Source organism: Rhinolophus ferrumequinum, chromosome 6 (assembly GCF_004115265.2).
Source record: "Rhinolophus ferrumequinum isolate MPI-CBG mRhiFer1 chromosome 6, mRhiFer1_v1.p, whole genome shotgun sequence".
Lineage (NCBI taxonomy): Eukaryota > Metazoa > Chordata > Mammalia > Chiroptera > Rhinolophidae > Rhinolophus > Rhinolophus ferrumequinum.
In genome coordinates, this window is record NC_046289.1 from 78866130 (window position 1) to 78880596 (window position 14467).

The 14467-nt window shown below is 33.4% G+C and overlaps 1 protein-coding gene across 3 annotated transcripts in view; it reads right to left on the minus strand.

Annotated features, from left to right (window-relative positions):
* The window catches only part of PRKD1 (protein kinase D1), a 299064-nt gene that overhangs the window by 66720 nt on the left and 217877 nt on the right, over positions 1 to 14467 (minus strand). For 2 of the 3 annotated variants that reach the window (XM_033109339.1, XM_033109341.1), the window contains exons 3-5: positions 9969 to 10100; positions 8974 to 9134; positions 1398 to 1421 (exon numbers count right to left, since the gene is read on the minus strand). In XM_033109339.1, the coding sequence (XP_032965230.1) occupies positions 1398 to 1421; positions 8974 to 9134; positions 9969 to 10100 (317 nt within the window). The remainder of the gene's footprint in view (positions 1 to 1397; positions 1422 to 8973; positions 9135 to 9968; positions 10101 to 14467) is intronic. The other variant, XM_033109340.1, reaches the window with a different exon arrangement.

The window sequence follows — 14467 nt, forward strand, 5'->3', positions numbered from 1 at the left end:
GACCTACACAATCTGTTCCTGATTGCAATATAGGAGAAGGAAGTGAAAAATGTGTCCCATCCTTCTTTGGCTTTATTCTCAAAGGATAATTTGAAGGGAGAGATACTAATTCACATTTAAAACTATGTCTGGAAGGCACTGTAAATTACAAAATTCAAATTTACAAGCATATCAAAACTTATTACCAAGCTTTCACCCTGGACTTTTCTGAGTAGGACACTTTTTGAACTAGGATGACTTTCTTAAACGTAGGGATTTACTATTATTGAAGCAGATTACTTCATTTTACATCTTATAAATCAAGATATCTTGACATCAATTTTATTTAACCCAGAATGTGTTCTGGTCGTGTTTTCATTAGCTTTCTTTGTTAGAGTTACCTTGACAAGACCATTTTAAAATGAACACTGATAAATGGTATTTGAAATTTAGTCTCACGAGAGAAAATAACTATACATCAACTCTCAATTTGCAAGAGGCACAGAAATAAGAAAAACTAAACATTCACAAGGCAATTGGTCAAAACAATTATCATAAGAAGAGCACTGCTGAATACTCTGCTTTGGTGCTTGATCTAAATGCCTTTTCTCTGTGTTCAGGTTATTAATTGCTTAAGACAGATAAAAAACTCATTTTGGAGGGAGGACATAATTAAACCCCTATGAAAGAAATTTGTGTTTTTTTTCCACAGCCTCATATAAGTTCTTCTTGAATTGAGAGCTTGGGAAATCCACTGGCATCCCATCCTTTTACAAATAATTAGATCGTGGTAATATATTAAGGATTAAACTTTCCTTTCCTGAAAAAGTTACATTACCCTTCAGGCAGCCCTTGTTGTGTTCCTTACTGCGTCAACCCAAACCTTTGCATATTGAGATAGCGACCTCCACTTTGTACAGTTCTGTTGCCTGGCGTCAGGACTCAGGTCCGCTATGCGTACATTTCAATTAACATGCTCCTGGGTAAAGTGAGTGGCGACTGTCCTGTTCTATTCTCAACCTGTCTGCTCAGTTTCATAGAAAAGACACCCATGTCATGGACTCAAGTATCTGAAGGCAAAACTGTATTTAACAAATCGAAATCTATTAATCTAATGCCTGCATTGCTCTTTGTCTCACTGAGGGCTGAGAAAAATTAAACAGCAACAAGAAAAGACAACAATAACAAAAACCAGTGGACGTTTTACACTTCAATAGATTGGATTCTGAGCTAAATGCTTTTTCTTTACATTTATTTTTTCATATGTACTTGACATATGATTCTCTGAACTAAATCCTGACCTGATTATTCTCATAGAATCAATGCATATAACTGTCTGATGTCAACCTAATACTATAATGTTGGTTTGCAAAAGATAATGAAGCACGTTTTGAGCACCAGGTGGAGTTGGTACCTACCTCAAAGCCAGGACTCAGAGGAGACTGAAACATGAAGTTGTAAGAACAAAGGAGCAGAACAGAAGGAGGAAAGAGACAAGAAAACAGTGTTATTCCAGGAAAGCAATCCATGTTACTCAATAATGTTTTATATATATATATATATATATATATATATATATATATATATATATATATATATATATATTTGTTTTCAAGAAAAGCAAAATGTTATACTAATCAGTTTTTGTGGGCACAGAAACATTTGAATTGGAAACTAGTTTTTCACATTTAAATGATATTATAGACACTAAGTCAAGACTACAAAAATCAGTTTACAGTTATGAGCTGGTAGAGGAAAAAAAAAAGTGAAGCTACTTGTCATGGTGTCAGTGATGACAGACAGCACTTTCATCTTGTTGAAAATAAATTAGAGTCGGAATGAAGCATTTTTGACCTTTAAGTGAAAGATTAGATTTTCTTCACAATAGTTCATCCTCTCAATGGTAAAAGAAAGAAAAAGGTCATCAACGTAATCAAACGTAAGGCAGTTGTTATCTGTCTGAAGGCAAGAATACGCTGATGAATAATCAGTTTCAGTCAGTGGTTTACCAACCTGAAAAGTCCAATAGTGGGTTAAAGTTTTAATGAGAGAACTATGCCTCCAGTGCATTCTTTGCTTATTTTAAAAACTTTGCTTCATATCATTGTTTTCTGAAAGACTTTATTCAAGGTTGAAATACAGTTCAAAAGTGGAAAGGTTATTCTGAATTTTTTTAAGAGGAGCATCAATGAAAAAAATTTAAGAAACATCTTGGTTAAATAGACAACACGTATCCGGTAATTTATACTGAATATGTTCTTTCTCACCCCTATTCCTTCAAGTTTTTTTGGGCAGCTCTGTTAACTATAAAACAAATCAAAATTAAAATATAGTTGCCTCTTTAACAAAATGCCTGACTGTGTTTTGAAATCAGTGATATTGCCAATGTTGAATAAATTATTGAACTTTGAAAAAATCCAATTATCTGTTCTCTGAACCCCTAATTTGCAACCTACAGTTAACCCATTTTGTCATAGACATTGGCAAGTGCTGTATATTTAGATTGAGGTTCTACCAGGATTGTTACCCAGTAATTCCTGTTATATTTCTGAATTAACGTGCAGCATGTGCAGAATTCAGGGGCAACAACCACTATTTTGAACAGATTCAAACATGACTTTTAATGAGAAATTATGTCAGTGTCTGCATGTTCTTTTATGGAACATTTTCATAGAGGTGGCAAAGCTTTCTCTTTTGGGAGAGGAAACCAATCAAGTTTCTCAATCTCCAAAATAAAATATCCTTGTCATTAACACATCTGATATCCAAAGCTCATGATATCCTCCAGTTTGTAGTCCTAAACACCTTTACTCTGCACTCTCAGCAGAATTCAACTCCAGCTGGTCAGTTCATGGTATCTGAAGATGGTCTATGCAACGTGTATTAATCCACTCACTCCTCTACTTTCTCAAAGTCCATTTTTTCCCCCACATAAGACAGTCCTAGGTTTTATAAGAATAAGGAATCCATATTTGAGTCAGTTTAAGAACACTGATTTCATTGTTGAAAGACTTCTGAGACCCATAATTATGCTTAATGAATACTGTGATGTGTAATACTTGAATGGACCAAGAAACATTTTGCAGTCTTATCTGACCACGAAAATATTTTTTTTATAGAATATTTTAGAGGATGGTTATTTTAAAGAAAAAATTCTCAGAAACACACAGCTCTATCTATCTACTGTGCTGTCAAATTAGAATCACCCAAGATGTCTATAGGTCACCAAGAAAAAGAGAGCCACCTATCATACTGTAGTTTTGTTTTAATTTTTGTCATATGAATTACTGTTTTGCATCTGTGGTGAAAACTACTTTAGAAAGCAATGTTCATTTTGCAAATGAACACTATGTACATTAGAATGTTGTGGCATGTTACTTTTCATTTAGCACCCAAAGAATTTATATCTTCTATTATTGAAAAATGTAATTTCTATATCTCAATTTTCTTTTAATTGATTGATAGGATTCTTGGAACTATATTTTATTATCAATTATTCTGCTATAATATTTTATATTTTTCTCACATAACCTGTGATGAAGAAACCTAATAACTTTATAACTTGTTATTTATTTGTTTCTAGCTTTTAGCTATTATGAATGAAGATGTTAAAAACCTGCTTATAACAATACCATTCACATTAATACTACTAAACAATGAAATACTTAGGTATGAATCTAACCAAAAATGCACAAAATCTATATGAGGAAAACATAAAACTTTGATGAAAGAAATCAAAGAAGAACTAAATAATGGAGAGATGTTCATGGATAGGAAGACTCAGTATTGTCAAGATGTCCATTCTTCCCAAGTTGAACTACAGATTCAATGCAATCCCAATCAAAATCCCAGCAAATTATTTTACGGATATTAACAAACTGACTCTAAAGTTTATGGAGAGGCAAAAGACCAGAATAATCACAATAATAATGAAGAAGAAAAAGTTGGAGGACTGACACGACCTGACTTCAAGACTTACAAAGCTATAATAGCAAGATAGTGTGGTACTGGTGAAAGAATAGACTAATAGATAAATGCAACAGAATAAAAAAAACCCAAATAGACCTTTATAAATATAGCCAACTGATCTTTGACAAAGGAACAGGGCAATACAATGGAGTAAAGATAGTCTCTTCAACAAATGGTGCTGGAACAGGACATCACATGCAAAAAAAAAAAAAGACTCTAGACATGGAACTTATACACTTCACAAAAATTCATTCTAAATATAAAACACAGCACTACAAAATTCCTAGAAGATAACAGGAGAAAACTTAGATGACCTTGGATATGATAATGCTTTTTTAGATACAAAACCAAAGACACAGTCAAGAAAGAAAAAACTGATATGCTGGACTTCATTAAAACTAAACACTTCTGCTCTTCAAAAGACAATGTCAAGAACATTTAGAAGACAAGCTACATACTGGAAGAAATCATTTGCAAAAGACACATTTGATAAGGGATTGTTAGCCAAAATATATAAAGAGTTCTTAAAACTCAACAATGAGAAAACAAACCCAATTTACAAATATGCCAATGACCTTAACAGAAACCTCATTAAAGAAGACAAACAGATCGCAAATAAATACATAAAAAGACACACCACATTTTTTGGCATGAGAGAAATGCAAATTAAAACATGAATGACAGACCGTTACATGCTTATTAGAATAACCAAAATTCAGAAAACTGACAACAGCAAATGCAACAGAAACTCTTATTCATTGCTGGTGGGAATGCAAAATGATACAGCCACTTTGTTTCTTTTCATATATATTATTTTTCAATTCCAATTGTTATATAATATTATATTAGTTCTAGATATACAACATACCTAGTGATAAGCCATTTATGCAACTTACAAACTGATCACCCTAAGAAATCTAGAACCCATCTGACATCATACATACAAGGTGTGATCACAAAATACAGTAAATATTTAAATAAAAAAATATTTATTACTTGTTATTTGCAGTTTGTTTTTTTTCCCAGTGTTAGACATTCTGGTGTAGAGATATCTCACTATAGATTTAACTTTAGACTCCTTGATAGCTAATGATGTAATGTATGTTTTTCTGTTGTCTATTTCTTTTTATAAAGTGTTCGAGTATTTTGCCTATGCAGTATGTCTGTCTTCTAACTTTTTTTGTAGATGTTCTTTATACAGTCTAGATGAGTCTTTTATAGGATATATACAATAAAAATATCTCCTCCCATTCTGTGACTTGCTGTTTTATTCTTTTCATGGTATATTTTGATTAAACTACTTTCCTAATTTTAATAATATCTAATTTATCAGTCTTTTTGCCTCGTCACCAGTGACTTGAGTCCTCTTTAAGAAAAACTTTTCCTATTCCAAATTCTTCTGGATATTTTTCTATTGGTTCCAGAAATATTTATTGAAAAGACCATCCTATTCTCACAATGGGAGTATCCCTGTCACAATTCAGTTGGCCTGTATAATCACATAGTTTCTGGACTCTCTCTGTCCTATTTCATTGGTTTATTTTTCTGTTTTGGGGTAATACCACACTGTCTTAACTGCGGCTTTGTGAAACGTATAGAAATTCTCCTGGTTTGACATGTTGAGCCTAATACTTTTATTGTAGGAGCTGTTCTGTGCATCGACTTCTCTGTGATTTCCTTCTTTCTGAGACATTAGTCCTTGAAATCCTGATTGCCTTGGGTGCTCTTGGGTACTTTCAAATGTTGTTTCATACTGTTCTGTTCTATTTTATTCAGATTTTATAACTGTCCCTTGCAGGAGAGTTGATCTGATACGAGCTTCTCCATAGCTAGAAGCAAAAGTTCTGGAACAGATATCAACTTTTTTGTCTAAGACTAAGTCTTGCATACTATGGTTTGAAATGGCTTTAACTTTTCCCAAATACCACAAGAACATTTGTAAATAAAAATAAAAAGATGAGCAAAGCACAGAGAAATGATGGGATCATTTAATCCTGACTTCTCTTCTGCAACTGTCTAAAAGTCTATAAAACTGATATAATCTTGGTATGTATAGTATGTAATGACACAATGTACTAGTGAGTCTGACTTAAAGATCTACTGAGTTTTTCTTGTTTCTTTCTAATGATGATTTACAAAAAGATATATATCCCCACATAGTCATTTGCAATAAACTGACTACATTTTGGATTTTCTTAAAAGACGAATTGCTTTATGGTTGGTATAATGAATACAGTTTACTGACAAAGTTGATGACAGATAAAACTTGTCATATGATCTATGCTGTGATCCTTTTTTTTCTATCTTAGCAGCACTATAGAAATCTGAAATTCAATTTACGTGCCAAAATGGGTAAACTAATGGAATTACTAATGTCTCAATCTGTATGTGAAATGGTGATTTTGTAGTCAAAATAGGTAATCAAGTATGGAAGAGAAAAATCATTTTCTTACGCTTGAGAGAAAAATCTATACACTTACCATGGTAGACTTCCAACATGGCTGATCTAGTGGTATTAATAAACAATGCCATTAACCTTTTCAGAAATGGAAAATATTGTTTATTGTATATAGAACTAAAAGGTTTCACTATTATTGCCATAATATTACCTGTGACTAGTCATTCACTACAAATTTTAAACTAAAGTTACTGGCCTTTTATGTCTTGCCCAGGGATGAAAGGAGACATATTGGTTGTACTCTAAGCATGCCTGGGTAAGCAGGGTGGTTTTGCCCTACACGACTCAGGGCAACTGGGAAGTATGTGCCCTCCTCAAGGTGGGTCCATGTTTTGTATTTTCTCGAGAATTGGATAAAAAATAGACACATAGGCACCCCATGAGGGCACAAAGGGTTTTGATGCATGGAAAACAACTTTGAAAGACAATGTGCCAGTGTCACAAACATTATTCCCAAAGGCATTTCTCATTTAGAGGTTACCTGTAAGGCATTTCATACAAGGCTATAAAAGTCTATGATAATATTTTTCAAAGTATTTTATGGTCTCAATATTTTCTCATTTCATAAATATCTGATTTGATCACAATTTTACAAGTTTTCTTGACAGACATAGTTAAAATCCGATTTTCAAAAATGTGTTTCTAAAATAAATACATTTTTAAGCCTTCTACTACAAAAATTTCCATTCGACATTAAAGCATGAATGAATTAAATATTTAATAGAAAATATAGCTTTAATCAAGTAATTCAAATAATTAAATAATTATTTAATTTGGTTACAGAATGCAATTAAATAATTTGGTTTAAAAAAACACAAAACCTTTTTGAAAGACTATAGCTATGCAACCTAAACTATATTTATATATAAATTATATATTTATACATATTTGCAAGCACATAATTTAAACATATAATTTAATTGGTATTTATAAAACTAAATTCTACATGTGATGTTTTGAAGTGTGTAATATACATGTGTATAAATGTTTATATGTACATGTGTATATAGTATAAAAAGTTCAGATAGATTTAAAAGAAGAATCTTCAGCATTAACTATCTAGATCCTAATGTATTCTAATGATGAATGCCTTTAGAGCTTTATATTTTTTGTGAGATATAAATAATTTTTAAAAACCTTTCTTAGTAAAACTAATAATAATACATAATTAATTTATAACTTTGTTTATTAAACTTGTCTTTAAATGTCTATCCTGTAAACGTTGTGACTCTCAGTGACTATCCTTAAAAGAAAGAGTAACTGCTGTAACTTGTAAAATCACTATTTACAAAAATTCAAACTAAATCAAGGAACTTCAGAGTTGGGAAGGTGACACGAGAGTTATTTGAAAAGTAAACAAACAGCTTTTGATTTAAGCATTTTCAGTAAAAACATCACTAATTCCAATTAGTGTGACTTCACAGAATAATATATAATCACATACATACATTCTGAATAGTTACCAAAATACAACATATTTTTCTAGTGATTGGTGGAATTTAGTACCTGCCTTCCCCAAACAGGTTCACTGTTGAAGGTCTGAAAACACAAGAAACTCCCAAAAGAAAGTCATGGAAAAACAGAGTATGAAATTTTCCTGTTTATCAAAACAAGCATTCATTTGAGTTATATGTCTGGCTTATGCTGTAACAAAGTAAAGTGATATAAAGATCATAATAAAATAGTTTTCAAACTATGAACTAATTAATACAACTTGTTAGAGGTGTCTTAAAAAAGTATTGCGCCTCTCCACTCCAAGAAGGAGTTATTTAACCTAAAAGTTTTAGTAATTTTTAATTTTTTCTTTAATTGATTTTTACAATAGCCAGACTATAAAAAGTCTTTGTAATATCCATTGGGGGAGGGAGTAAATATGGGAAATTTAAAGCCTCACACCATTATCTTATTTTAGAAAAATGTTCTTATTTTAAATAATTGACATAATTACCAAATTTTTTACTTTGGTAAAATTAAATTCCAAATTTAATTTTCCTAAAGAAGAATATTTAAGCTATGTCTATAAAATACACATTTTAGGGGTAATGGAACTATTTAAAGTATTAAGGTGCTATGTTTCTCACAGCATTTGTCAATAGTGTCACTCTGACAATACACCAGAATGTATGCCAGTAACACCAAGCAATTAAAGAATTTCATATTTCCATTAAGAGCAAATTTCAAATTTTCTCCCAGAATAAACATTCAGCTATGCCACAAAGTGCTTGAATAATCTTCAGAGAAAAACATCTTTTCACTCTAGTTTCCAAATTTTGACAAACTATGTTTTGCAACATTCACACATTGGTTTGTTCTTCTCTGGCCCTATGACCACGATGAAACCTCACATATTTTATAACTGCACTAAACTCCCAGATAAAAGCAAACTCAAAGCTGTTGGATATGTGATGAAGCACTGACCAACCTACAGCCCCGAAGGCCCAGAAGAAGCAGTCATTAACACTCTGGCTGTGACCTCCCTCCCAGAGCACTGTCTTGGATTGACACGGTTACTGCCTTGTCCCGCATTTCTGATACAAACAGGGGAATGGATAAACAGAAAGCCCTACCAGAAGGGGCTCATCTGGGACGCTGGTGGAAAGCTCAGCAGATGCTGTGCGGACCGTGCTGAGCCCAGTGAGGGACACATTTGAGAGTCTTCTCCGCCTCACGCCACTGCAATTGTTGGGGATTTTAAATGCACACCTCTTATGGTAATTCAGACCACATCCTGGAAGAAGAAAATAAAAATGACTTTTGTTCTACTGTAAATTAAAAGCTATTCTAGTGTCAGTTGTATATTTTGCATTTTAAAAAATAGCACTGCTTCCATTTGTCTTGGGACCATTTGGAAACTCAAATTTTTGAGCTTTTTCTGATTTTTTTCTTCTAACCTGTAAATAATCTGGGTTTTGAATTTTGATTTCATTGGACAAGCTCAGCAACTACCGTGATTATCAGTTTTAAAAGATATCCTCTGATATAATGGACTAGGGTTTTGAAGGATGTAGCAACAAAACTCCAAAGAGGTGATCTGAGCCATTTTTAGCTACCCTAAGTTCTAATGTAAGTGGACACATAGGGAAAATTAATCACAATGCATCACAACATTTGAACTCTACAGTTCAAGGAGTTCTTTCCACAGAGGCTGATGAAACAAACTATGATGTTGGTGTAGAAATGTGGGTACAAGTTCGAGTTTGCCACTCAATAGCTGAGCGACCTTGGATAATTTGATTAACCTCCTGAATCTCTGCTCTTTTCAGCTGTTCATTTCAACAAACATTTCTTGAATGACTACTATTCCAAAATTGGGATTAAGATGCAAATTTTATTTTTAGTCTGTTGCCAAAATAGTCAACATAAAATAAACATATCCACATGATTAAGGGGAAAAGATGTGAGAATCGGGTTTTCCAGATCAGGAAATGTAATGAACGGAATCTATGCACCACCCAGATCCCACCAAGACAACTGGGGGAAAGAAGATGACATTGTAGAGGGCACAACATAAGTAGATAACTCCAGCATACATTCAGCTTGGTTGGGGAAAGAAATACTTTACCTTCACATTTAAGGCCTTGACGGACCAGCCCCCACAGCATTTCGCCACAGTGATCACAGAAAGCTGGAGCTCTGTACGAATGAACAAAAAGAGCGTGGGGACGAATCTGAAAGTCTTCAAAGGTGGCAGAAGCTGTAAAAATAATGTTAAAAAATAAGGCGAATGAATACACTGATCTGTAGATAATTAGTATGCAAGATAATCATATGCAAATATGAATATAACTCTCTAGTCAAAATCAGGAAAGATAAAATGCAACACTACTTGACTTTTACCCATGAGACTCCATTCTTCCCAACCACAACTTTACAAGTGGTGCCATAGCAACCCTCCCTGTTCTCTTCCTGATTGACAAAGTGCCAGGCCACTGTGAAAGTAGCCAAAATGCTGGAGGAAGGCATGAATGAAAGGATAACTCAACTCGATTTACAAATACCTGATGCTACTTAAAAATATTTGCTTTTTCTTTTCCTTAAATGAACCCGATAGGTATCAGTAACACTAATCCAAAGAAAAAAATTTGATGAATTGAATTTAGACAGATGAGAAGATGGTGCACCTGAATATGACCATGAAGAGATACATTAGAAGGGCGGGGCACAACTGGAAGATAAGAAATCTGAGTAGCCTCTTCTTGGGGAGATAGAGAAGTTTGAACTCTTAAGCAATATAGCCAAGCATTTAAATCCAGACCTAAAAATAATGAAGCAGCCTCTTCACTAATATGCCAAACAGAGGAATTTATTATAATACACACGCTGGTGAATTCCTGTCCATTCTTTGAGAAATATACTTTAGTAAATGACAGTCATGCTACGGGGTATTTTTTTTGTTATTGCTTATTGTTATTTATCCTATATGGTACTTGTGCAGAATATTGAAATTATTATTTTTTAATTATACTTTTCTACTTGGTACTTTTTATTGTGTTATAAAAGTGGCTCTGAGTTTCTTGTTGTTCAAATCAAGAAATAAAAAGGTATAAAGAATTGAAAATGAAAGAGCATCCCTTTTCCCAAAATTCTAATGAGCAGGGATGTATCTTTTAGAGCCACTTGCACACATAGCCTGACGCTGAGACTGCTGGGTATGGTGTAGAAAGTGTGGCCCCGGGGGTGAGAAGAGTCGGATGAAGCTCTGCCCTCAGTGACAACCGACTTAACCATCATGACCCTCGGTTTCTCGTACATAAAAAGGGAAGGTCTGACTGAGGGCAACTTCTCCAGGCCCTTCAAGTTTAAACTACCATTAATGTTTGGGAAGAACCATGTGCCCCTGATTTCATAAGGTTTTATTCAAAGAGAATCTGGGGGCAAATTTAGGCCGTAAATATATCCTTCTATTCTGCCTTCCTCTCTCTTGGTCCTGCCGGTCTTCTTGCCTTCCTTTTTAAACACACATTTGTTAAGCACCTTCAAAGCTGCCAATGACACGATGCTGGGGATAAAGATGTAAAGATAAGTAAGACATCTTCACAGAGCCCACCAGACCAGCAGGAAGGACAGACAGAAACAAACAAACAAAAAACCCCACAGCAATTATGAAATAACTTCTAAGGTTCAAAGAAGCTACACAATTTGGCCTAAGTTACACAGATACTAAATAGAATTAGGACCTGACCCACGGGTGTTTTAGCCCTCAATACACTGTCTTATTCATCATTACCAGTGTTACATCTTACCTTCCCTAATTGCCCAAAGAGTTGGATTCAATAGCTCTATGATGCAGGGAATAAACATTTGCAGTTTCCCTGTTGGTACCTGGATAGGAGACTATGGACTAACAAATCACTCATTCAATGTACTTGTGAAGTACTTAATCTTGTTAACTCAAGTCGGCAAGGTGTGACAGAGTAAAGGATAAAAATGGAGGCAATTCATCTCTGTTACATAGGTGTCCAAAATGATGAGGACAATTTTGAGGGTATCACATCCATCAGGGTAAATGATAATAGAACATACAGTAAAGTGAATCCGTTCTATCAGAAAGAATATTATTGGTAGGTCACAAAACATAGAACTGGACCATAATAGAAGACTAAAAATGTTAATGGATTGGTTTTTCCTTGAATCTTGAGTAAAAGTACTTTGCTCCAAATTACTGTGCTCTATTATTGAAATCATCTATCAACTTATTAAAGTTACGGTTTTTATTCAGTTGGAAAGGTAATGAAAATAACAAGAATAACTAAGATTTATTAAGCTCTAACTATACTGAACGATATGCTAAGAAATGTAAGTGTGGGAAGAAGGAGCTGATCAAAAAACTGTAGCCAAATAACTATGCACTAGCATTGTCTACCTAGAGTCCTGACTAGTGTTAATATTACCAATGAAAATAATTTCAATTGAATTAAGTTTGAGAAATTACATATTATGTTTGTCACTTCAAGATTCACAATATATAGTCAATGTTTATTCTATGTAAATCAGTAAAAATGTACAGTTTGGGTACCAACGATCTACTTTTGTGGTTTGACAAAAATGTGTCTTAGTTTTGAAATGCTAAATCCTCTTTAAAGTTGGTCTCTCATACTCATGGACAAATTTAGTTTTTAAAACATCAAAGAAAATAGTTAAATAAAACACTTTGTGCCAACCATTAATTCCTGGCTTCTCCACCCCCTTCTCTTAAACGTCACCTTTTAGCACCAAACAAATACTAATAATATGACAATAATTCATTGAATAGTTTTCAAAATAAGGAACATTAGAATTTGACAAAACTAACACCAAGAGGCATTCAGTTTTTTTTTTTTTTAAATTAACCAGGAAGAATATAAATAATTAAACTGAAGATTTTCAATGACCACCTCCACCAATTTTTGTCAGGAAGTTTGTTATTCACTTTTCAGAAGGGATTAACATTCATAAGCAGTTAGCCCCCTTGACTTATGTTTAAATGCCATTTTATAAAGTTCAATTTTAATATTCTCCTGTTAATTCAAAAATAGTTAAATACATTAAAAAAAATAAAGCTACCAAGTGCGGTGAGTTTTTGCATCCATTTGAAATCAAAGCACAACATCCACTCACTGTGAATTTACCTGTGCTGCACCCTGGGGGAAACAGCATTAGCTGAATATATGCATACCATCTTGCCTAATCACAAAATTGCACTTCAGAGATCATCATTTAGCACAGGAAAACAAAGTGAATGCTGTAATTCCATTTCACTTAAGTTTTGGAATCAAAATGGACAGATAAGCATAGGAATGTTAAAGTGTCTAGAGATTCCGAGAAAGGAACAATGTGCTATCTGTCAGTCTGTTATAATCAATCAGCCAACGTAAATTAAAACCATATGACAGGGCTACAAACTAAACACAATGGATCCCTTATACTAGTTTGTGTGTCTCTTTGATTTGCTCTATTCACAGTCTATTGTTATACTCCAGTGAGGAGAGGAGAAAATGACATGCTTTCCTTAGTCATTGAGTATTTGAAACAGGTAATTGAGCCAAAAACTCTAAGATATTCAGTAGTTCATTTAAGGTTCATTATAAATGGTTGCACAAAATGGAATAAAGTGTTTGGTTAGTAGTACGGAAGAAATGAGGCTTCTGAAGCAAAATAAATAATTTCTGGAGGTCAAAATTATTTGCATAATAAGATAAAATATTGTCAGATCTAAGATTTTCAGTAATTTTTTTCTTACTGGTAACTTTGGCAATTTAGTAAAAGCATTAACTCTTCTGGCATCGCTAATTTATGTCAGATAAAAGAAGAAAAAAAGTTTAACATATTGCAAGCATGACCTCATTCAATTTTTCACAAGCTATCTACGAAGTAGATATTATTATCATCATCCCCATTTTACCCATGAGAAAACTGAGTCTCAGAGAATTTAAGGAGCTGCATAGATCCTAGGTAACATAGGATCTTGATTCAGTCAGTCCTGACACCTCTCCCATAAAAACTCTCTCAGCTACTCTGAATCTACTTATATTTCTCTCAACATTGAAACACTGTGGATAATAAATTGCATCTTTATTTTATGAACCACTTGAAAAGTTTAAAAAAACAAAAACTCATAGACACAGACAACAGTTTAGTGGTTACCAGAGGGTAAGAGGGAAGGGGGATGATAGAAGAGGATAAAAGGGGTCAAATATATGGTGATGGAAAGAGAACTGACTGGGTGGTGAGAGCACACAGTGTGGTATATAGATGAAGTATCAACAGAATTGTGCACTTGAAACCTATGTATGAGTGTAATTTTACTAACCATTGTCACCCCCGTAAATTTAATTTAAAAACATTTCAAAAAAACCAAGAACAACAACAAAACACTGCAATGCAACATACCACATCATCATATTATGAGATGCAAAAACTAATGGGGAGAAAAGAGTCATGAAATAATGTCTAGAATGAAATTGATTTTTTTAAAAAATCCCTTTGCTATGTGTTTTTTACAGACTCAATTTCTTGAAATCCTTTTCCATTCAAACAAATTGAAGTTAGTAACAATAATTGGTTTTTAAATTTTTACAAAAA